General features: G+C 50.7%; 1 protein-coding gene across 14 annotated transcripts; it reads right to left on the bottom strand.

The window, feature by feature from the left end:
• Positions 1–552: 552 nt before the first annotated feature.
• Positions 553–22,374, bottom strand: CLIC6 (chloride intracellular channel 6). 14 transcript variants are annotated; one of them, XM_039553791.1, is made up of 8 exons: positions 21,382–22,374; positions 21,250–21,291; positions 20,389–21,159; positions 5,608–5,717; positions 5,263–5,388; positions 3,790–3,896; positions 2,497–2,678; positions 553–868 (listed from the first exon to the last, which is right to left on the bottom strand). In XM_039553791.1, the coding sequence occupies exons 1-8, from the start codon at positions 22,351–22,353 to the stop codon at positions 707–709; spliced, it is 2,472 nt and encodes an 823-aa protein (XP_039409725.1). In that variant the 5' UTR covers positions 22,354–22,374; the 3' UTR covers positions 553–706. The 14 variants fall into 14 exon arrangements, with proteins under 14 accessions (XP_039409725.1, XP_039409706.1, XP_039409684.1 ...); XM_039553772.1 differs by having other exon boundaries at positions 20,389–20,739; positions 20,836–22,374; XM_039553750.1 differs by having other exon boundaries at positions 20,389–20,940; positions 20,989–22,374.
• Between the last annotated feature and the right edge of the window lie 1,877 nt (positions 22,375–24,251).

The raw sequence follows: 24,251 nt of genomic DNA, 5'->3' as shown, positions 1-24,251 counted from the left end.
TCTCCCTCCTCCCTTGCCCAATACCCAATGCCAGTGTCTCTCTCTCTCTGGGAGCACCAAGAGGGAAGCTCGAGGACTAATCCAGCCCTGAGAGGGGAAGGCAGGAATTCTCTTTCTTTCTCTCCCTCAACAAAGGAGACTCCTGCAATGGGAAGAGGAATTGTTCTTGGTGGAGCTGCCCTGCAGGGCTCCAGCCCAGATGAGAGGCTTGGGGAATGTCAGATGTGGTCCCACCTGCAGGTTGGGCTCCCTCCAGCTCAATCAGGGGCTTCTGGGTCAGAGCAGTGAAGCAAAGAGAAACCATGCAATCAAAGGTGAAGTTGGGTAACAAATGTGAAACCGAGACCAGAGGCAGCACTAATGACAGGTTTAAGGTATTCAAGCAGGGCTTTTTCTTCTCAAAATTCAGTGCTTTAGTCTGTGGTATTGCTCTAAGTGTGTGACTTATATTGCTTCCCTAAATCCTACAACTCTTTACTATTGATGGATGCCTTTTCCTTGGAATGGACAACCGACATTCCAGTGCGCAAGACACACAAACACACACACACATCATTTAAGAAGGAGTAAATAATGCAATACAATCATTATACAAGGATTGGCCAATAGCAGAACTTAAAATCACACTGCAGAATCTCTGCTGGTTTTTGCTTTTCCAGCTTGGCTGTTGCCCATCACAGAAGCAATAAACAGAGGCATCTTCTGGTTACTTCATTCTCTTTGCCACATCCAAATATGCATATTCAATCTCCTGGTCAGCAGGGCACGTGTTTGTAAATTCATCTCTTGCGTATGCATTTTTCAAGTATCTCGAAATCCCTGTCATTTCAGGTGGAAAATGAAAATTTCGGTATTTTTTTGCAACAACCTTTCATTGAAAGAAAAAAAGAAAAAAAAGTAAAATATCATTACACATATAATCTGCAAAACCCCCAAACATCCCAAGCCTACTCTTTATGCCCATTTTTCATTTCCAGTATGTGAGTCTGGTGTTGTTGGCAACAAAGGGGAAGAAGAGGGAAAGACCTAAGAAGAAGATATGGGATGAAGAAAGCTGCTGAACTCACTGTAAAAGATTTGTTTGGTGTGTGTATATCTATATCTAGCTAAAGATATGCAAAGCTACATGGATCAGTAGAACATACTGGAAGAGACACAGGTTAAACCAGCAAACTTAAGCCCGAATTAACAGAATAATCCTACAGGAATAAATTGGCCCATACTTGGAAACTTTCACTGAAACAGGAAAAATTTGTATTTTGTATTTAAATCCTTAATTTCAAGTGATCAGGGAAAACAGCTCTTGGCTGATCCCTAATCCCTGCCTGCAGGCAGCAAGAGTGATGTGACAGTGTGACATTCCTCCTCTGTCCTTCTCCAGACATTCACCTGACCCGAGGGGATTCTCCCCATGCTGGCCCTGGCTGCCTCCCAGGATTTGCCATGCCTGACCATGGGAAAAGGCTCATCCCTGGCTGCTCTCTGCAATGGGATCAACCAGGAGAAGTCTGGGCAAAGTTTTCACTTGTGGAGGTGTCGGAAAGCGACTCTTCCTCTGACAAAGCAGGAGTCTAACAGGAAACTTCCTGAAGTGACCTTGTTTGTTTGTTTGAAAACCAATGACATTCCAGTGTGGTCATTTCTCTTCCAGAGTAGAATCACAGAATGGTTTGGGTCAGAAGGGGCCTTAAAGATCATCTTATTCCATCCCCTGCCATGGCAGGGACACCTCGCACTGTCCCAGGCTGCTCCAAGCCCCAATGTCCAGCCTGGCCTTGGGCACTGCCAGGGATCCAGGGGCAGCCCCAGCTGCTCTGGGCACCCTGTGCCAGGGCCTGCCCACCCTCACAGGGAGGAATTTCTTCCAGATATCCTATTTAACCCTTCTCTCCTTCAGCTCAAGGCCATTCCCCCTCGTCCTGTCACTCCATGCCCTTATGAAAAATCCCTCTCCAGCCTTCTGGGCTATGACGACACCAGTCCCAGGTCACTGGAGCTGTTCAGGTGTGTGTGGATGCTCCACAGCCCTGCAAGAGGAGGTGTGGAGCCTTACCTGGGAGGCAGCGGGTGGAGGCCACCCTGTCACCCTGACTGGTACCAGTGGGGATTCTCAGCAAAGCCAGAATTGGAGATTAAACATGGGAGAGACAGAAATTGGGGTGGACAGTACAATCTAACCTTCCTTGGCTGTGGTCATGCGCACTTTGCATGTGACATGCAGAGGAGAACACTTCTCTGCAGCCCTGAATCCAGCGCTCATTTCATCCCTGTGGCTGTGAGCAGCTCAGCCACTGCAGTCACAGCACAGACACGACACAGCTCCTCCACACCTACAACCACCAAAGTGAGGATCTGCCCGGCTGTGCTGAAAGGAAATGGCCTCAGTGTCCATGGGTGTGGCCTCAGGATAGAGAAAGGATCCCTCTGCCTTCTAGAAAAGGATTTAAGCTGCTGTGCTTCCCTTCCCTCCAGGAGGCTAAAAAAGCAAAGGCAAACCTTGATTATGTGGAGCTTTGGTAGGAGGTTGCAATCCGCTAAAGTGAGCTCATCTCCATCCAGGAATTTCCGGCTGGAAACAGTGATCTCCTCCGTGCTGTAAGCATCGATTTCATCAGGCAAGGGGCTATTTAAATAGTTGTCCAGCTTCTTGAGGGCTTTAAGCAAGGATTTTTCCAAATCTGGGTTAAGAGAATAAAAAGATTGTTCAAGCCTGTACCAAGGGCCCTGTGGCACCAAGCAACTCCTGCATCCTGCTTCCTGGCAGCAACCCAGACATCTGGCTGTGCCAACTCCTGCAATTCCTTCATCCTAGGCTTAAACCTTAATGCTGGGATAAGGGCTCTAAGGAGCTAAAGGGAGTTCTGGGAAAAACCACCCTGGGGCTGTGTTACCAGGAATGGCTCCTCAAACCCTCTGTGGGGCGGGGTTTGGCACCTGGCCTGGCTCTGCCTTCACACTGACTCCTGCCTGGGGAGCCACAGGGCCAGTGCTTGCCCACAGGCAGGGCAGCACAGCTGGAGTGACAACAGCAAGTCCCTGGGATGCCACTTTGGGCTGTACAAAGCCAGCCCAGGGAACAGGCCTGAGAGCTGAAGGAGAGAGACAGAATCCCGGAATGGTTTGAGTTGGAAGGGACCTCAAAGCTCATCCAGTGCCACCCCGTGCCATGGGCAGGGACACCTCCCACTGTCACTTAAGAGTTGGACTTGATGATCCTTGTGGGTCCCTTCCAACCAAGAATATTCTATGCATTCTATTCTACCCCAGGGTGCCCCAAGCCCTGTCCAGCCTGGCCTTGGACACTTCCAGGGATGGGAGACCACAACCTACCTGTGCCAGGGTCTCACCACCCTCACAGGAAAGGATTTCTCCCTAATATTTAATCTAACCCTGCCCTCCTCCAGCCTAGGGCAAGTCCATGGTGGTCATGAGGGTCCTGCTTTAGGGATGTGCCAAGGGGCTGGAGTCCTCAATATTTATGGACATAGGGAATCTCTCACTTCCAGAGGGCTGTGCTTTTGGCAAAGCTGTGGGGAAGGTGCAGCCTCACAGACCCCAGAGCCGAAGGAATGAGGAGAGGCTGGAATTGGTGCTCCCATGGTGACAGCAGTATCTGCTTTCACCGATGCTGGGAATCCTCGACTAAAAGAGGGAACAGGCACCGATTTCCACAGCCTCCATGCTCTGGAAAATCCCTGAGCTGGAAATGGGACCTCTCCAGCAGTGTCCTACAGCTGCACAGGTCTGGTTTCTCCCTCCCAGGGCTGATGACAGGACTGCAGTACCTACTTTCATTTGCATCTTTTCTTGGGTTCTTTATAAACGCAGAGAATTTTGCAAAGACATCATTTCCTGCAGAGTTCGACTCGGGGTGCTTTGGTGCAAGTTTGGGATACCTAAGAAGTTCAAAGAAACAAAAAGAAGCTATCCAATTAGCCTTTATTTTTGTCTCCACTAATTAATACACATTTATTTGTAGGGTGACCACATACAGCCACACAGGACTCAAAGGGAGCCATCCTAAACTCAAAATCACCTACTTTAAACCCTACCTAAATCATCTTTTCCTGAGGGCAATGGGAAATGGCTGTTATTGCTGCAAGCACTGCCCAAACATCCCAGGTTTACTTCCAGGCTTTCTCCTCCAGAGGTGAGGCTGCCTGGAACGTGGCTCCTGCCATGAGGAGGAGTGGAGGGAAAATCCCCACTCGCAGGAGCTGCTGCTCCTCTCAGGCTCCTGGCCCAGCCCACTCGGGCATCAGCAAGGTGACAGCAGCCATTCCAGGAGCTGTAGCTGCCAGGGATGGATAAGGGTGGAAAAAAGTGGAGGGAAGCAGCTGCTTCCCTGGTTTAAGTCAGGTTTGGCTGCTTGAGAAGGGAGCGCAGGGAGGGATGGATATCCCAGGGGAGAAAATATCTGTGGGGTAGGGGACACAATGCTGGGACAGTGGAGGGACAGCATGGTTTGGGAGAGGACAAATCCAAAACTCAGACCCTCACGTGCAGCCTGATGGACCCACGTGGACACTCTGAAAGAGCCCCAGCACGTCCATTGTGCACGAGGCACTCACTGCCCTTGGCTCCACAGAATCCCAGAATCATCAGGGCTGGAAAACACCTTCAGCATCATCCATTCCCACCATCCCCCAGCACCACCAGCACCACCCCAAACCATGTCCCCAAGGCCCACATCCAGATGACTGGAACACTTCCAGAGATGGTGATCCACCCTGGGCAGCTCATTCCAATGCCTGACCACTCACAAAGACCAAACATTTTTCCAGTCTCCAATCTGAACCTCCCTTGGCACAACTTGAGGCCATTTCCTCTCATCCCTTCACTTGGGACACAGCAGAAGAGCCCAACCCCACCTCACTGCAGCATCCTTCAGGTGGTATTAGAGAGCAGTGAGGTCCCCCTGAGCCTCCAACCCCCTGCACCCAGGAAGCACAATTATTTGTACGGTGTGAAGAGGGAAACCTCAAAGGATCCCAAGCAGAGGAACAAGGTCAGGTTTCTGCAGCAGCCCCCAGCTTTCCACGTGATGGATTCCATGCCCTGGGAATGACTCAGCAGTGAGCTCGGGGTGAAGGACAGCAGTGGGAGCAGCACAGCTGTGACTTGGGGACACCCCAGGGACACCCCAGGGACACCCCCGGCTCCAGCTCTGTCTCACAGCAGCCAAAGTCACCCCTGAGCTGGACCAGCCCCCTGGGACCCCCCGACACGTGCAGCTCCCCCAGGGGAGCGGGAATGCGGTACCGGGGCGGCGCCAGCTTTTCCTCCAAGAATTCCTCGATCTTGTTGACGTCGGTTTTCACTTCCCCGTCAAAAGTCATGAACGGGGGGTTGGTGCCCGGGGCCAGGTTCTGCAGGTCCGCTGGTTTTCTGAGAAAGAAAAAGTCATAGAAAGTCCCTCTCCTTCCTTTTTATGAGCCCCTTTAGGCACTGGAAGGGGCTCTAAGGTCTCCTCGGAACTGTTTCTTCTCCAGGATAGACACACCCAGCTCTCCCAGCCTGGCAGAGAAGAGTCACCCTTTAAAATCCCCGTTTTGGAAAAGTTGTGCTAAAAAGTTAAGATCTCAGAATTAAAAGTCACAATCTCACCTTTTCAAATCCACGGTTGTGACATTAAATATGACACCTTTGAGCCACAGGATCATAAAGAGGCGCTGAGAGAACGGGCAGTTTCCAATACTTTCCCCATCACTGCCAGCCTACAATTGGAAAAATTCCAAATTATAAATACATCTGTGTATAAATCACAGCAGTCCCTCCAAAGGAAACAGCCTCCAGCTCATTTGTCTGCATGAACATAAATCTGCACAAGTCACTACAAGATTAAAACGAGTTCAATCAGCTTATGAGCACAGGAAGGGAACAGAGAAATATTTACCAGCCTAAAGAGAGATGTGATGTCTAAAGCACTGAAGAGAACAAGCAGAATCAATCAATCAATTAATTAAGAATATCAAACTGAAGGGCTGTGGGAGCCCTGGAGACGGTGGCCACAGAAGTGTTGCTCTCATGTAATTTATATTGCAATTTGTTAAGAGGCTTTGTTAAAATGAGGCAAAGTCTTGCAGAGGTGCTACTGAGTGAGACTTCATGTGACACTGCAAGAGATCAGGGGTCTCATTTTTAAGCCCTTCACATGATTCTCCTAAAGCACAGCTTTAAAAGTTAGGTTAAATGTCAGGGGTAGACATATAAAAACCCAAGTGTCTCATTTATTCAGTTAATTCATTAAGGTTTGCAGCCCTCGTAACCCAACAAGACACATGAATTAGACCCGTTCTGTCTGTCCTTTTTCCCTCGCTCACTGCTATCAAACAAATCTCAGATACAGCAAAAACTCCTCCATGAACACACACTGGACAGTGCTCACCTTCACAAAGAGCTCGATGGCTGGAAACGAGGGCCTGGCCTGGAGCAGGCAGGAGCTCAAGGGATGCATGGCAAGGACTGGATAAATTGTCTGGTTCTCCCTGTGAACCCAAAGAATCTCCCAGGACAAATCCCTGTGGTCTCTGCCCCTGGTACTGCAGCAACCACTGGGAAAACCAGGAGTGCCTCCAGCACTGTTGGGGGATGAGAACTCTCAGAAATGCTACAGCAGTTGGACTGCTGGGTTAGAGAAGTCTTGTTTCTGTCGGGAAAGTCTTGTTTCTGTCGGGAAAGCCTTGTTTCGTAGGTGGCAAAGCTGAGAGCTGCTCAAAAGCTGCCATTGTGGTTTTCCTCCTACTCAGAGCAGTGCTCTGCAGCGCTGAGCAGCTTCCAGCAGCCAGGAGACACAAAACTGCTGTGGATCCTGTAAACAACGAGCCTGAAACGTTGCCAGCATGGCTCAGAATGGAGCTAAATGCACAACAGCACCATTTGGTCTCATCCTGCCTCTGACGTCAAGTGTTACCCACCCCAAAGGAAAGGTGAAGGGTCTCATGGTGACTCCTCCGTGCTGGGAATGGGCACCCCCACCCTCTGCCAGGCTGCACCCAGGGGAGAAGCAGCAGCCTGGGGACACTGTTTGGGATGGGCCCTGTCTGGAGGAGCAGGCAGGTGCGTCTGGAGATGAGCTGGATCCCACCAGCTCCTTCCCAGCTGGCTCCCACCAGCTCCTGCCCAGCTGGCTCTCTGGAAGTGGAGGTGTTGCCACAAACCCGCTGCCCTTGCCCAGCTGTGCTGCCAGCTGTGCACCCAACACAATCCCAGACTGGTTTGGATCGGGAGGGACCTTAAAGATCACCCCTACCATAGCAGGGACACCTTCCACTATCCCAGGGTGCTCCAAACTCCATCCAAACTGGCCTGGGACACTTCCAGGGATGGGGAATCCACAACCTCTCTGAGCAACCTGTGCCAGGGCCTCACAGGCTGTCCTGGGTACGCTGTGGGTCCTCTGAACTGGAGAGCAAAAAAAATCAGGGGAACTGAGGCACTTTGGGCAGCTGAGCCAGCCATGGCAGAGCTGAGGTGACCAAGTGTCTTCCTGAGGATGCAGGGAGATGTTTGTCCTCTCTGGAGCAGCTGTGGATCAGCAGGATCCCTGCTGTGGTGATCTGGGAGTGCCTTCGACACCGCATTTCCCAAGGCACCAGCTCTACCCAGGATGAGCTCGGAGACAGAGGGTGGGGATAGGGAGAGGCCTTTGACTGAGCACCCACAGGATGTGAGCTCTGCTGGGGAGAACCTGAGGGGATTTTGCTGATACAGCACAGGGGATCAGACTGATCACAGAATCCCAGAGTTACTGAGGTGGGCAGAGCCCTCCAGGATCACCCAGTGCCACCCCAGCAGCACCAGCAGCACCCCAAAGCCTGTCCCCAAGGGCCACATCCAGACTCCTCCTGAGCACTCCCAGAGACAGTGACTCCAGCACTCCCTGGGCAGCTCATCCCAAGGCCTCACCACTCTGGCAGGGAAAAAATTGTTTCCAATCTCCACCCTGAGCCTCCCCTGGTGCCATTGGAGGCCATTTCCTCTCCCCCTGTCCCTGCCCCCTCCTGTCAGGGACTTGTGCAGAGCCACAAGGTCCCCCCTGAGCCTCCTTTGCTCCAGGCTGAGCCCCTTTCCCAGCTCCCTCAGCCACTCCTGGTGTTTTCTAGACCCTAAATGTCTATTTTCTAGATGTAATTGTGTTCTGGCAGTGTGCTGTGACAGATACCCTCTTTTAACTAAAAAAAATATTAAATTTAAGGTTTAATTATAATTTTTCTTCAATTTTAAAGCTTGCTCAATGCTCCCCCCCCATCCCTGGAAGTGTCCAAGGCCAGGTTGGAGCACCCTGGAGTAGTGGAAGGTGTCCCTGGCCATGGCAGGGGGTGGAATGGGATGATCCTTAAGGTCCCTTCCGACCCAATTCACTCTGGGATTCCATGAACAAAATACCCCATCTGCTCCTGAAGGACACAGTGTTTTTTACACCCTTGATGACTGTGCAGTGTTTCTGCAGATTTCTACACGACTCAAACACTGAAAACCCCACCGAATTTACTTCTGTTTCAGCAATATTAAAATACGTATAGTAAATATATTAAAATTATATCGTGGCTACATAAAACCTTTTAAAAATCCAAAATTACTTCTGTCGGCCAATATTAGTGCTGTTAAAAAACGCCATAAAAATTAAAATTACAATTAATTTTGGCTCACTGGATGCAACTCTAATGAACTTATTAACATTTTATGTGATGCTCAGACGCAGCACAGGCTCAGATCACATCCAATCCAAAGCTTTTCGTCAGGAAGGGATCACCTGGAATTCTCTCTCTGCTGTCATTCCGTGGCCTCAGGCTGGAGCACGAACACCCAAACACTGCATTTTACAGAATCCTTTTGATGCCACCTACTGGCCTTGAAATGTTGCTCTGGAGAGCATTTGAGATGCTGAAATTGTAATTCCAGGCTAAATTTGAAGCTACAGCAGCTGCAATTAAAAATACGTCTTCACGGGGAAAGTACCGATTTTGCCACTTAGTATTCCACTGCTTTTAAACAGCCCCAGAACTCTGCCTACCCACCAACATCCAACACTAAAAACAGATGTTTCAGCCGCTGTTTATTTTTTTCAGCCAAATAGAAGAAAAAGAAAAATCATCTTTAAAATGTGATTTCTGGTGATTTCTGCAGAGAAATTGTATTTTTGGTACTTCTGGGGTTGACTCTTGCTGTGTGTCACATCCCCAAAGTGAAGTTCAACAAGAGAGGTGTGAAAACAGCAGCTGGACACTCCTTCAGGGGGAAAAAAATAAATAAAAAAAGGATTTTCCCTTCATTTTTTTCTCCTACGAGAAAAATAAACACCTCCCACTGTCCCAGGCTGCTCCAAGCCCCATCTAAGCTGGCCTTGGGCACTTCCAAGGACCCAGGGCCTCCCCTTTGTTCCCAGGGAACAATTCCTTCCCAATATCCCATCCAGCCCTGCCCTCTGGCCAAGTTTTCCTTTCTCCTCATGGACACAGGGAAACAAACCTTCAGAGCAGCGTCCAGGCACTATGAATTCAGTACTGAACAAATACAGAATGAAAAGTCTGCTCCCCACTTAAAAAGCCAACTGAAAATATTTATACAAACCATTAGCAGGGATGTGGGAATAGCAGGGGATTTTTGGAAGGGTCTTTATAAAACCCTGTGTAGATTTAAGGCTTTTGGCCAAAGCTGGGCCTAAAGGAGACGCCAAGGGGGAGGGAATGAAAGGAAATGAGAGCAGGTGAAGGTGGTAAAAGGAATTAACTTTACACCTGCACAGCTTTAGCCAGCACAGGACACCTCTGAGCTGGTGCTGGTGATCAGGGATTAGGAGTATTGGCTCAAGGCTGAGTTTACCTGGAGCAGGGCATCAGCTGAGCCAGTGCAGGGCTGCCCTGACCCTGAGTGTGGGCTTGGGCGGAGCTCCCACCTGCAGAAATGAGGAAACTCTTGCTCCCTCCCATTGTAAGTCTTGTGCAGGTTTATCCTCCCAGCCTGGCCACTGAGTGTCTCCTCACAGCCACCAATTCCATTATGAAGGCTTTTCCCATTCTGTTTGCTTTCTGGAATTTGTCTAAGTTTGCTTTCATGCAGTGTTGGAATCAATTTACTGCTGTTATCTTATTTTAGGTTTCATGACTCGTATGTTTAATAAAGCTCTCCACTGGAAATTGTTCTTTGAATGCTGCTGGTCCTCAGGCCACGTTCAGGATTAAAAATGTGTTGGATGTTTATGGGGTATCTCCCTCAGCCCTGTTTTTATGCACTGAGCAGTGCTCACAGCTCGAAGGAGTGACACCCATCTGAAAATTCTAATTCTCTATAGACAACAGAGAGGAAAATGAGGCTGACGCTGTAATTTCATAGAATTATGGAATCACGGAACGATTGGAGGCACCTCAAAGCCCATCCAGTGCCGCCCCTGCCATGGCAGGGACACCTCTCACTGTGCCAGGCTGCTCCAAGCCCCAATGTCCAGCCTGGCCTTGGGCACTGCCAGGGATCCAGGGGCAGCCCCAGCTGCTCTGGGAATTCCATCCCAGCCCCTCCCCACCCTCATGGGGAAGGATTTTCCCTCTGGATCCAGGTCTCTCTCCCCTGTGTGCCAAGAGCCACCTCAGAGCAGAGAAAGCCTCTTTTCTTCTCTCGCTGCTTCATTTACTGCCCATGGGCTGCGGGGTGAGGAATTACAGCAGAAATTAACTTAATCACTCTGTAAATCATTAAATGCTTTTGCTGCAGAAGGAGGAATTCTCCTTCATTAAGAAGCAACTTTGAGGCACTAACCTTTTTACTTTTGTCCAGTTGCTTTATAAATAATGAGAAACAAAAGGCCAAAACTCAGTCCTGCTACTTAGATGAAATACCCATTTAAATTTGATTTTGATATTAAAACCTGCCCAGCATTTCTACACTCTGCCAGATCTGACAAAGGTTATAAATAAATGAACTATTCAATGATAATTCTGTAAAGTGAACAGAAACCAAGAGAGTGCAGGTGGAAATTAAAAGGTGAGATGTCTTGTATTGCATTTCTAGGGGCTGTGCTCATATTCACCTTATTTACATTAAAGATTAAATTTATGCGTGAAAGCCCTTTACAAAAGAGGAGAATAAACAAATTCTGTGATTTTACAACTCTGCTGTTGCCTTGGGCCAGGCCCCTCATGGTGTCACAGGAATTTCCAGGCACACCTGTGGCTCTCTACAGGTGTTTAAAAAGAAAATCCATAAAATATGATGAAATTACAAAGGAAAAATGCAAATTGCAGGTTTATTTCCTCAAATATATCTCCCTACACCAGACCTGCAAATAAAGCCACAGCAGTAGCTACAGGACTAAGCAGAGCACGGGGCAGTGCAGGGAAAATTAAACAGAAAAAGAAATAGGGAAATTAAATTGTGGACTGAGAGAGTGAAATCTTCAGCTGCGCTTCAGCAGAGTTTACAATAATCTTGCCCAGTTTAGGAGTATCTTTCTCCTACACAAGTGATTGCCATTTTGCATGAGTTATCCTTGGTTTGTGTCTCACTCAGAACAGCAGTGACTGGAGTCATCACCATTTGTTCACTTTTTCAGTCGATGATGATAATGAATTACCATCTTCTTTTAGGAAGAAATTCCTGCCTGTGAGGTTGGGGAGGCCCTGTGGCTGCCCCTGGATCCCTGGAAGTGCCCAAGGCCAGCTTGGACCTGCTCTGATCACTCCTCTTAATCCTTACCCAGTCTTTAATTTTGATTTTCAAGATTATTTTCAAAACCTTGCCAGGAGTGGAAGAAAACCCAGAGCCCTTTAACCAAACCCAGGTGAAATTGGAGCCGGGAGACACCGCCCAGTTCCAGGTCAGTGGTTTGGATCTCACACCAGCTATTCCCAAACTTCCCAGTGCTGGGAATTCTGCAGGGCCCGTTTGTGTTCCAGGGAACATTCCCAGGTCACAAGCAGCAGCCCAAATGCTATTAACCATTTATCCTGTTACAGGAATTATGGTTAAATCCCTCCCTGCTATTCCTAATCCCTGTTTAATAACGTGGCAAGGTGCCAGCTCACCCTGGAGACAAAAAAACCTCACATCCTTCAGAAATTCTTACAGGGAATTACTTCAACAAAAGGATTTTATATTCCTGAACGTGTTACAGGGCTGGGAAAAATGGATTAACTGGTATTTCTGTGATACATCCTGTTTTACACTGCATTTGTACTGACCCTGCAACACAGCTGGGCTGCTTCAAGCTAAATACAAAACTGTATAAAAACTATATACAACAACTATCTATGTACTTCCATATGGATAAAAACTATCTATATAGTTCTATATATAAAAATTATATGTATGAAATACCTGTGATTTGTGCTGTAAACAAAGAAGTAAATCAATAAGAAATACTCAAATAAAGAAGCTTTTTAATGCAGCATCAGGTAGAAAATACTGTGCCAAAATCCCAATTTAAATCAAGAGGTAAAAGTGAAAGATTAAAAGAGTGGGGGGATTTTTTCACCTCCAATAATTTGTGATCTTTTGGTCCACATGGAAAGAATAAAATAAACTCTGTCAGCTGCAGTGGAGAGAGGACCTCACAGAACAGTTAAAAATTGAATAGAAGGACCTTCCCTTCCCAGTGTAAATTCCAATTCCAGGCTATTCTCCATCCTGCTCTCCCCAGCACCTCACTTCCTTGGGAAATGAGGAGAAACACAGCACTGCTAATTAAAATAGGGGTTTGAATTAATGATACACTGCAGGAAGCAGTGGGATCTAAGGCTGGTATTTACCTCAGGACTGTCCCTGTGATCCCAGATCCTGGGGAATCCCCTTGAAGCTCCTGACAGAGGAACCTGATGGTTTTGCTGAGGGGTTGGTGGTGGTTTTGTTTCCACAGGCAGCACGGGCTCCAAAATGTTGAAGTCTTTAGGGTATCTCTGGACCCTGTTTTGAGTTTCATCTGCCACATTATGAAAAGACTTCATTTTTTGTATTTAAGAAGTGCTCCTGTTCTCTAAGAGCTTTTAAAAATCCTTTCCAAAACAGCCACCAGGGAAATGTCAATGATTGACCAAGACACAAATGGGAATTTTTCTGAAATCAGAGTCAATGTTTAACTTGTTTGTAACTGCCCCATTTGAATAACTCAGGTTCACTTTCACTACTCCAGCCCTGCTGTTTGACTTTGTTCTCTGACAACTCCAGTTCTGAATATCTGGAGTATTCTTACATGTGCTCAAATTTCAGCATATGGAGAGAAATGAAACAAAAAGGGGAATTCCACCTTTGTCCCTCTGCCTCCCACAGCAGTGTCAGGCTGTCCAAGCTGTTTTCTTAGAGAAACTCAGTATTTTTAGGAAGGAATTAAAACCCTTCAGTGCTGAGAAGGTGATGTCATTGGCAGCAACTGGAATGGAGTCACTTGAGCTGAGTTTTTATCAGGAAATAACCAGACATTGCAAATGGAAATGCACACAGGGCCTTATCACAGGGGGACATTTTATCATCTCAGCAAGGAGATCTTGGGTCACCTTCACAGGGCGTTCCCTTGGGCAGAGTCTGGGGGACAGCAATTCCTTTTTAAAGAGTCAGGGAATATCCTGAGCTGGGAGGGACCCACAGGGATCACCCAGTCCCACCCCTGGCCCTGCCCAGACCCCCCAGCAATCCCAGCCTGGGCATCCCTGGCAGCGCTGTCCAAACGCTCCTGGAGCTCTGGCAGCCTCGGGGCCGGGACCATTCCCTGTTCAGTGCCCCAAAACCCCTGGGGGAAAAAAGAAGCTGCAGGACCTTTCCAGGGAAAACAAAGGGAATACACTCAGTGATGGCACAGGAGGAAGTCTCCACACTTCGCTTCCCCTTCCATAAACTCTAATTGTTCCTTTTGCTGCCTGATTCCCTTTCCCACATCTGAAGAGGAGGGGTCTCTCTCTGGTTAAAAACTGTAAAGCTGCAATTCCAAGTGGCATCACCAGGAATAAACATCCTGAAAAATCCTGGGCATATTGAGAACTTCCATTATGACTTCTGCTTCACAGAATTTCAACTAAGAAAGAGTCATAAATATGGGTTTGCATGGTCCACACAGGACTGGAAGAAAGGCCTCACATGGGCAGGTGGTGTTCCCATAAAAATAGCACTGATGGAATCAGAGAATGGTTTGGGTTGGAAGGACCTTGAAGATCCTCTCATTCCAACCCGTGCCATGGGCAGGGACACCTTCCACTACCAACTGTTATTTAAAGAAGGCCCTTTCCTAAGTTTCCCCTGATTTTTTAATAATTCAAGTTTTGTAGAGTTATAGTTTCCAACGAATTGATCAAAACCCTTTCCAGAAAATCACCCCCCACACTCTAATGTTTTCTATTTGTGAATGCCATGAGTTCTCTAGACTGGTTTGTTATTCCTCCACAGAAAACATCAATTCAACCTCAAATTCAACAACAGCATGAAAATTCCCTGGCAGAGATGCAGGATAATCACCTCATCCCAAAATGAGCCCTTCAAGCTCATCCAGTCCCAACATCACCACTCCTCAGCCATGTCCCACATCCAGAACACTTCCAGAGAAGTTCCTGAGGAAGGCTGAGGCTCTCCAGCAGGATTTAGGGACTGAAGTTTAATTTCAGACAGCCAGGGACTGTGGGCAGAGAGCAGCCAAGGAGAACTCCCATCCTTGGCCCTGCTCTGTGCTGATCACAGGTAAGAGGAGGTTTTATAAAGACAGAACTCAGGAGCAAAGGCCCCATGGCTGGAATTTGGGCAGCTGGCTGATCTCATCAGGAGACTCTGCTGGTTCCAGCCAGCACGAAAACCAAGCTGTGCCCTGGGACTGGCTCAGGAAAGGGTTCCCTGTTTAATGAAGGGCTTACATAGCACGTGACTTTAAGCTTGTGCTTAAAGCAAAACACATGGTGTGGGGCTTTACTGGAGCAGTCAGCTGGGAGGAAATAAAAACAGGAAAAGGGCCAGGAAGCTTTGAAGATGTTTCTTTCTATTTCTTTTCTTTTCTTTTCTTTTTTTTTTTTTTTTTTTTTTTTGTGCCTAAAACAAACCTTCAAACCACAGAGATTGGTCCTGGGAATGAAGAGAGGCCTCCGGCCTGTACAGCCCTGGGGGCACATGGAGATTTAGCACTTCCAAAGCATGGAAAAAGATGATTCCATGAAGTATTTACCCAAAGAGGTTGTGGTTCCCTTATCCCTGAAGTGTCCAAGGCCAGGTTGGACAGGGCTTGTAACAACCTGGGGTAGTGGGAGGTGTCCCTGCCCATGGCAGGGGTGGAATGAGGCTCAGGTTGGAGCTTGGAAACAATTTTTCCCTGCCAGAGTGGTGAGGCCTTGGGATGAGCTGCCCAGGGAGTGCTGGAGTCACTGTCTCTGGGAGTGCTCAGGAGGAGTCTGGATGTGGCCCTTGGGGACAGGCTTTGGGGTGCTGCTGGTGCTGCTGGGGTGGCACTGGGTGATCCTGGAGGGCTCTGCCAGCCCTGGTCATTCTGTGATTCTGTGATTTAGACAACTGACAGAACAAAGTCCTTTTCCAGATTGACACAAACCAACAGACAGAAATCAATGATCAGAAATAGGAAGTTGCATTTAAGTTATTCTTGTATGATTTAGTCAGAATCACTGATTGGTTTGGGTTGGAAGCGACCTTAAAGCCCATCTCATTCCAACCCCCAGAAAAGCTGCTGCCAGTGCCCCCAGCACACACAACAACCTGGAGAGTTATGAAAGGAATTTGTAATGCCAGTTCCTCTTAAGCTGCATTAGGGAACCTGAAATTGCCATCTTCCAGCTGAAAAAAAGGGATCTGTGAGAGGGCAAATACCCACGGGGAAGGGAGCCAACTTCCAGCTTTGGACAAACAGAGCTCTGCTGCTTTGGGGCTTTTTGTGCAGCCAAGGAACCCAAATCACCCAGCAATGGAGCAGCAGCGGAGCACTGGGGCTGTTCTGCTCTTCCTGGGCAGCCCCGCAGGGCTCAGTGCCGAGCAGCTGTGGCTGGAGCCCGGTGTTGGCACGTCCAGCCTCGGGGCTGCTCCTGTGCTTCTCCAGGGCAGGGGCTTTCTCCGGGATTAAGTTTTCCTTCTTCTGTAGGATAACTTCTACAGAATCCCAGGATCCCTGAGGCTGGAAAAGCCCTCCCAGCCCAGCCAGGCCCAGCTGTGCCCCATGCCCACCTTGTCCCCAGCCCAGAGCTTTCACAACTCCTCAGTTACAAAAGCAGAAAGGTCTCACTGACAATGCAAATGAAAATATCCAAAAGAATGGTGGAGGGAAGCAACTTATAAAAAACAACAGGATTTTAGTGGCAGGGATGTGGCACCTGAGACAAGGTCCTGCAGAAGGGCCATGGAATGGAGCTCAGGAAGGATAAAAACAGGGAGTGAGGAGAAAGGAGCAGAACCCAGTGTGTGGAGCTGCTGTAACTCTGCACACAGAAATCTTCAATGTCACTGCCCGAGATCATCTAAATACTGAGCTCCTGTGGTGAATCTGCACTACAAAAGGCCCATAAGCAGCTGCCCAGCTGGATCTGGGTACAGCAATCAGTTACTGGCTGTATAACCCACACTCACCTCACTCATTTACACCCTGACTGAGAAGGGAAAATTAAGATTTTCAGCACCAACGCCTCCTCAGTGATGACAATTCTGATGTTTACACCAAGCACCAGGTGCAGCACAGGCTCCACTGAAGGGGCATCCAGGGGTTCCAGTGAGCTGAGCTCCTGCTGCCCACGGATTTCTCACCCACAGCACTCAAAATTCAGTTGCTACTTTATAATCAAAGTTCTGTTTAAGGCCCAGATTCATCACATCAGAGAAAGGAAGATTGTTTTTTGTAGGAAACACCCATTCCCATTTCAGGTGGACTGACTCTGGAGGCAGGGGTGCCCTTGGTGTTCCCATTTCTGTACTGCCAGCAAAGCTTTTCCTTTCCCCTTTTTTAGCCCTTTCTGTAACTCTGCACAGCTCTGTGCAAAGTCATTCAAGGGTATCTCAGGAGTGGTGCAGGGAAATTCTGCTTCAAACAAGTAACCTTGTGTCTTGGGGTGACCTTCTGATGTGTATCCCATATCGCTGCCTAAGCCCAGAAATTAATTCTTGTGCCTTTCTATGCCTCTAAACTGAGCCTGAGAGGGGGAAGGAAAAAAACTGAGCAAAACTTTCTCAAAGCAGTTTTTGCTTGTTCAAGGTCACATAAAGATAGCAGGTTTTTTTCCCAGCTGCGGCAGGGGAGCGAGGAAGCACCCGGCTGGCTGCTTTCCAGTCAGTTTTTGGCCAGTTTTTTTCAGCTTCTTGTTCTCCGGAGAGAGACTGAAAGTTGGACTTTGCTTTTCCTTCTCTGGAATTCCAGATTTTCTCCCATTTTCTACTGGACTGCTTGATTGCTGTAACATCAGAACCCATCGGGAGGACTTTCCACCGGGCACAGAGGGCCTGGCCCTGGCCCAAGCCCCAGCTCTGAGGAGACCAAAGGGAGGACTCTGACACTTTCCCAGGTTTTTCCTCCACAGCGAAAGATTTTACCATTTAACATTATTTTCCTTTCCCGTGTGCTTGTTAAATAAATAGTTTTATCTTCTTCACTTTCCTTCAAGGAAAATTTATTTTTTTTCCCCGAACCTGGTGGGGGAGCGGTGGTTGTGCCTTCTCTCAGAGGATATATTTCTAAATTTGGCCAAACCGAAACACCTTGGTCTCTGTGGGAATGAAATCATTCTCTGAATGGAAATAAATTATTTAGAGACCAAGAGTGTCACCAAACTGAAAAAATCCCACTGCTTTTCCTTGGATAAAATCTATTATCTTGTGCTTGTGGTCAGCTTTGACTAAAATCCATTTAACCCTGAAAATTGGGGAGAAATGTTTTGGGAAATGAGCAAGGCCTTGTGCTCCAACTGGGTTGTTTGGCCAAGTGTTTGTGTTACAGAGAAATCCTCAGGAATCCTTGGAATTCTGAAATCTGCAGCTGTGATTCTGTTGAGTTTTCTAACTATAAATAATTAGATAACAATTCCAATTTAGAAATAAGCTCTTAAGTCTTCGATAAATGTTCTATTGCTTAAAATTAGTGGAGTGAATTTTAGTGAGAGTTCCAGTATATTCAAGTGGTAAAAAAAATTGACATTTACAGAAATGTTTTGGTCAATAAAGGGCTTTTGCTACAGAGGGGGAAAAAAGCCTTCAAAGAACCAGAGAGCACAAGGTGCCAGGACACTGAGCTGAATTCCCAAATGGAAAGGGTATCTGGATGACCTTTGAGAGCCTTTGCCTTGGGAACACCTGGAATAATGGGTATTGTTATCTAAAGAAAATAAATTATGTTGTTCCATGGGCAGCTGGGAAGCAGGGAGCACCCAGTGAAAGCCTCAAGGGAATTCTGAGGTGGTCTTGTTCTTCCAGGGGGTTTCTTCCTGAGGGTGATGCTTCTTAGAACATTACCACTGACAGAGCAGCAAGAATTCCAATGTTGGCCTGGCCTAGGATAACATTCCCCAGCAGGGGAGCTGCCAGGATTATTCCAGCACTATTCCTGTGTTGTTTTCTTGTGCATTTTCTCCCATTTGGGGATTTATTTTTACATTTCTCTGTATTTGTCCTGTGCTATCAAACCATGGCGTGGCCCTCCCGTCCCAGCTGTGTGATGGAGGCACAGACATCACTCAGGCAGGCAAACCTCACCCTGACCCTTCAGGAATAACCCAAACCCCAGCAGGGGTTGGGGCACACAGAAATAGGGACAGCACAGAAATTGGGAACAGGACAGGCAATAATCCCAGGATTTCAAACATCCCCATCACTCCCCAGGGGTGCTAAGGAGGGTAAAGTTTGAAATGGGAGCTGGAAGGAGGCCAGGGAGCTGGTGGATGATGTATTTATAAGGAATCCCTGGCTGGATGTGGCACTAATAATCCCCAGTTCCAGAGCTCGCACTGCCCCACCTTGGAATCCACTCCCTCTTTTTCGACCAAAACACACGAACAGCTTTAAAGCACAGACTGGGGATGTGCTCTTCAAACCTGCTTCGAGCCATTCCAGAGAATTCCCAGTCTCCCTGTTTTTGCTTTGAGCCATCCCAGAGAATTCCCAGCCTCCCTGTCTTTACCCCCTTTTCCTGCTGCCTGGAGCAGGGGGAGATTCAGTGAGAGCAGCAGAGCAGGGACTGTCCTGGCACTTCCACTGCTCCTCATTCCCCTGCACGTTTTGGTGCCTGGGGAGATGCTGAGCTCTCCAGTTGGCTTTTTATTTTTTTCCCTTTTCCTGGAGAAACTCGTGCCAACCTCTAACTAAAAACTAATCCAATCCCAGCTTCAAAAATCCAGCTCCAGGTGAGGTAAAATCCTTAAGCTTTGTAATACAGAATTAATTAAAAAAGCAGCTGGATTATTTTCTAGGCATCCTTAAATTCCCAATATTAAGCCCATCACAAAAATGTTCCTCCCTTCTCCTTCTGCCTTCATTAATTCACAAATATTTTCAAAGCCCATGTTTAATCCTAATATTTGGGGACCATGGAGTCACCACAAATGCTCTTATTCTGTAGGCTGCTCTCTAATTTTGGCCATGTTTTCCTTCCATGAAGTTTTAATTCGGCACTAAGTTTGAATTTTAATTTTAAGGTGAATTCTGGCTGGCAGAAACAGCCTCAGCCAGCTCAGGAGGTACAGCATGGGATGGTTTGTAGAGGAGAAGGTCCCAAATGCCTTCTGCTCCCCCAGTTTTATTTCCTTAGCTTTATGTTTATCCCACCCTGCTCCACGTTTTAGTCCAGAGGGGTCAGAGAAGAGAGAAGAAATCACCTCCAGATGCTTTGTACACACAGAAAATTCCCATCTGACAAAGACTCCGTGGATGGCTGCTGTTTCCATGCCAAATCCCAGGGATTTTGGTGGGATTCCAGGCACAGGATAGAAAAGTCTAAAGCTCAACTCAGTAAAATATCAGAAATTAGTTTAAGTTTTCTCTGTTTGATTTTTTTTCCCCCCATTTCCCTCTAACCCAAATCTTCCCTGCCCAAACAAACACGAACTGGACAATTACGAGGGATGCTCTTTACTGACTCTGAATTCAGCCTTGCCAAAGTTTGGGGCAATTCTCTGAACGTCGCCCATAATTCCTGTTAGCAAATCCCAGCACCGCATTTGAAATGACATTTCCCAGGTTCTTCCCTCTCAGCCCCCGTGATGAGAACCCCTCTCCCTGCATTTTGGAGATCTGAAAATCCACGGAGATCTCCTTATGCCAGCAATTCCTGAAGGAATGAGGAGCCCGAGGCAAGTTTATCCTGGACATTAATAACCAAATCACCTAAGCCAGGCTGGCCCTTCGCCTGCCACATTTAAATGCCCCTCACCACAGGACTCCTGGAAGAGGAGATTCCCTACGGAGATTCCCCACGGAGATTCCCCGGCAGCCCCTCACCCTTACCTTGACGAAGAGGGAGATGTCGTGTTCCTGCTTCTCATCCTCCTCCTCCTCCTCCAGGGCTGCCGGCGAGCTTGTCCGGTGCTCCTCGCTCTGCGCCCGGCCCCGCTCCCCGTTCAGGCTCCGATCCGCCGCGCCCCACCCGCTCTCGGGGCCCGGGGTCCCGCTGGCCGCTGTCCCCGGGGCTCCTGTCCCCGCCGGGGCTGCGGGTCCCCGCTCCGCCTCCGCCGCGGCCTCGCCACCGGGGCCGCCCGGGGACCGGGGACCGCCAGCGGGCAAGGCCACCTCCGCTGCCCGGCGGCTCTCGGCAGCCTCCGCGCCCCCCTCCGCAGGGACTGTCCCTGCTGGGGCTGCCTCCTGCACCGCATCCTCAGGGATTGTCCCTGTCGGAGCTGCCTCTGTCTCCTGCACCGCATCCTCAGGGATTGTCCCTGTCGGAGCTGTCTCTGCCTCCTGCACCGCATCCTCAGGGATTGTCCCTGTCGGAGCTGCCTCTGTCTCCTGCACCGCATCCTCAGGGATTGTCCCTGCTGAAGCTGTCTCCCGCACCGCATCCTCAGGGATTGTCCCTGTCGGAGCTGTCTCTGTCTCCTGCACCGCATCCTCAGGGATTGTCCCTGTCGGAGCTGTCTCTGCCTCCTGCACCGCATCCTCAGGGATTGTCCCTGATGGAGCTGCCTCCCGCACCGCATCCTCAGGGATTGTCCCTGTCGGAGCTGCCTCTGCCTCCCGCACCGCATCCTCAGGGACTGTCCCTGTCGGAGCTGTCTCTGCCTCCTGCACCGCATCCTCAGGGATTGTCCCTGACGGAGCTGTCTCTGCCTCCTGCACCGCATCCTCAGGGATTGTCCCTGTCGGAGCTGCCTCCTGCACCGCATCCTCAGGGATTGTCCCTGTCGGAGCTGCCTCCCGCACCGCATCCTCAGGGACTGTCCCTGTCGGAGCTGCCTCCTGCACCGCATCCTCAGGGACTGTCCCTGTCGGAGCTGCCTCTGCCTCCTGCACCGCATCCTCAGGGATTGTCCCTGATGGAGCTGCCTCCTGCACCGCATCCTCAGGGACTGTCCCTGCTGAAGCTGCCTCTGTCTCCCGCACCGCATCCTCAGGGATTGTCCCTGCCGGAGCTGCCTCCTGCACCGCATCCTCAGGGACTGTCACACCAGCCGGGGCTGCCTCCTGCACCGCATCCTCGGGGTCTGTCCCCACCGGGGCCGCCCCTTCCTCAGGGACTGTCCCAGCCGGGGCTGCCTCCTGCACCTCATCCTCTAGCACTGTCACATCGGCCGGGGGTGCCTCCTGCACAGCCTCCTCGGGGACTGTCCCCGCTGGGGCTTCCTCCCGCACTTGATCCTCTGGGAATGTCCCCACTGGGGCTGTCACTGCAGCCTCCTCGGGCTCTCTTCCCTCTGGGACCGCCTGTCTCAGCGCCTCTCCGGCCTCTGTCCTCGATGGCGCCTCTGCCTCTCCGGGCTCTGCTTCTGCCTCTGCTTCTCCGCGCTCTGTCCCCGCCGGGGCTGTCGCCGCAGCCTTCTCGGGCTCTGCTTCTGCCGGGACTGTCGTCGCCGCCTCCTGGGGCTCTCTCTCCGTCGGGGCTTCCTCCCTCACCGCCTCTCTCACCTGGGGCTCCGTCCCCGCCGGGGCCACCATCGCACCTTCGGGCTCTGTCCGCGCCGGGGCTGTTTTTTCCGACTCCGTCCCCGTCGGAGCAACCACTGCGCCCTCGGGCTCCGTCCCCACCGGGGTCACGGCGCCGTCCTCGGGCTCTGTCGCTGTCGGGGCTGCCTCTTCGTGCTCTGTCGCCGTCGGGACCGCGGCCGCGTCCTCGGGCTCCATCGCCGCTGGGCTCACAGCCGCGTCCTCGGGCTCCATCGCCGCCGGGGCTGCCCCTTCAGGCTCCGTCCCCGCCGGTGCCACCGCCTCTCCCTCGGGCTCTGCCCTGGCCGGCGCGGAGCCCTCGGGCCCGTCCATCACCCCCGCGGCCCCCGGCTCCCCGCCCGGCTGCCCCTCGTGCCCCGGGCTGTCCCCGCCGGGGTCCCGCTGCTCCGCGCTCGGTGTCCCCGGGCTCTCCGCCGCGCCGTCGAGGGAGCCGCTGTCCCGGGGGGTTCCGCCGCCTCCGCGCTCAGGCGCGGCCCCTCCGCGGGCCCGTCCGGGGGCTCGGCCGCCCCCTCGGGGCACAGCCCGGGCGGAGCCCCCGCCGCCGCCTCGTCCTCGGCCCCCTCCCGCGGCACATCGCTGCGCTCCGGGGGCCGGCCCGGGCTCTCCGCCATGCCGGGCTGCCCGGGAGCGCCGGGACGCGCGGGACGAGCCGGAGCAGCGCAGCGGCCGCGGAGCAGCGCGGGCACTGCCGGGGGGGAAGGGGGGCGGTGCCTGCCCGGGGCCCGGGGCGGCGGGGCCGGGGCCGCGCTCCTCCCCCGCTCCGGCAGAGCCCCTGCCCCGGCCCCTGCCCCGGCCCGCCGCTCCTGCCCGCCCAGACCCTGCCCGGCCACGCTCGGGAGCGCGGCAGCGGCGCCGAGCGCTGCCCCCGGCCACCCCCGCCCCGCAGGGACCGGAGCCTTGGCAGAGTGCCCCAAAATCCCCTTTGGGTGTGTTTGCGTCCCCTGCAGCGGCTCTCGCACCTGCCCGGCGCTCCCCTCGCACCCCAAACCCCGTTCCTGCCCTGCTTTGCCCCCGGCGGGGTGTCCCTGGCACTGCTGTCCCCAGCCCCAGCCTGGCACACACCCGCGGGCAGGGGCGGCTGGGGCTTTGCTGGCCTCAGGTGCCATTTTCCCCATCAGGTGTAGGAAGACACGCTCTGAACACCCACACGGCTGCTGATGCACCGGAACTGGCACAGCCCCGGTGGTCTCCCCCGGTTTGTTAAAAATACGGATGAAGCGTATTCGGGCTGCTCCAGTCGTTGTTAGAAAGGGAAATGTGTCCTTATCAGCTCGCAGAAGTTGTAAAAGGGAACAACAAAACACTCTGTGTAAAGGAATAAACACCTAGATTTGCTTGCTTTTAAGTGGTTTTCCTTCATGTGCGAGGATCCTCTGCGAGTTTCCATTTAAATGGGGTGAGAAACTCCGCGTTCTGTGCAGAGCCGGCAGCTGCTGTGGAAGAAGTAATAACTTTTCCTTCGGGTAAGGAAAATAATCCTAATTTTCTAGGTGCAGACAGAACAGTGGAGGCAGAGTTGGCTGTCAGGAGTGAGGTATCCTAGTTAAAAAACCCCAACAGTTGAACAGTTTTATATTTGTGTATATAAACCCCCTTTTTATATTTGAGAGGGGACAGAGCAGGGACAGAACACAGCGATTTGGAATGGGTGTGAAGGGGGAAGATGCAGCCAACCAGAGCGGGGAAATTCTACAGAATAAATCATTCCAGCAGGTCAAACACCCTGCCCCGATAAAAAATAAACAGCCAAATAAATGAACAGTCCTGCAGCTGCTTGATGCTCGCCCAGAGCTGCATTGCAAGTGAGACAAAAGAATGGAGGCAGCTGTGCTCAGAAGAAACGTTCCTGGAAGATTTAGGAACAGAGGCTTGTGAGGATTTAGGAGCAGGGGCTCAGCACCTGACAATGGAGGCCTTGCAGGTGGAACCATCCTGAGGCAGTGATTTCCTTATCTCTTATGGGGTTTGATATCAGTAGAATGACACAACTCGGCCATCTCTGCAGAGATAGTATTGGTTTGTTCATCCTCATGTTGGCTGAAGGGTTCTTAACCTTTGGCCTGAAGGTTGGACAGATCAGAGAATTCCAGAAGGGTTTGGGTTGGAAAGGACATTAAAAATCATCTTGTTCCACGGGCAGGGACACCTCCCACTGTCCCAGGCTGCTCCAAGCCCCAATGTCCAGCCTGGCCTTGGGCACTGCCAGGGAT

Source organism: Corvus cornix, chromosome 1, assembly GCF_000738735.6.
Source record: "Corvus cornix cornix isolate S_Up_H32 chromosome 1, ASM73873v5, whole genome shotgun sequence".
Classification (NCBI taxonomy): domain Eukaryota; kingdom Metazoa; phylum Chordata; class Aves; order Passeriformes; family Corvidae; genus Corvus; species Corvus cornix.
The sequence above is the reverse complement of the archived record's forward strand: the minus strand, read 5'-3'. Positions and strand labels throughout refer to the sequence as shown.

Bases quoted from the DNA above. Each gene is read 5' to 3' on its own strand.
- CLIC6 (XM_039553744.1), bottom strand. From the start codon at position 22,353: ATGGACGGGCCCGAGGGCTCCGCGCCGGCCAGGGCAGAGCCCGAGGGA. The intron at 5,389-5,607 runs GTGAGATTGTGA...TTTCTTTCTCAG, and splicing joins ACAACCGTGGATTTGAAAAG to AAAACCAGCGGACCTGCAGA. The intron at 869-2,496 runs GTTTGCCTTTGC...TTTCAATGAAAG, and splicing joins CAAAGCTCCACATAATCAAG to GTTGTTGCAAAAAAATACCG.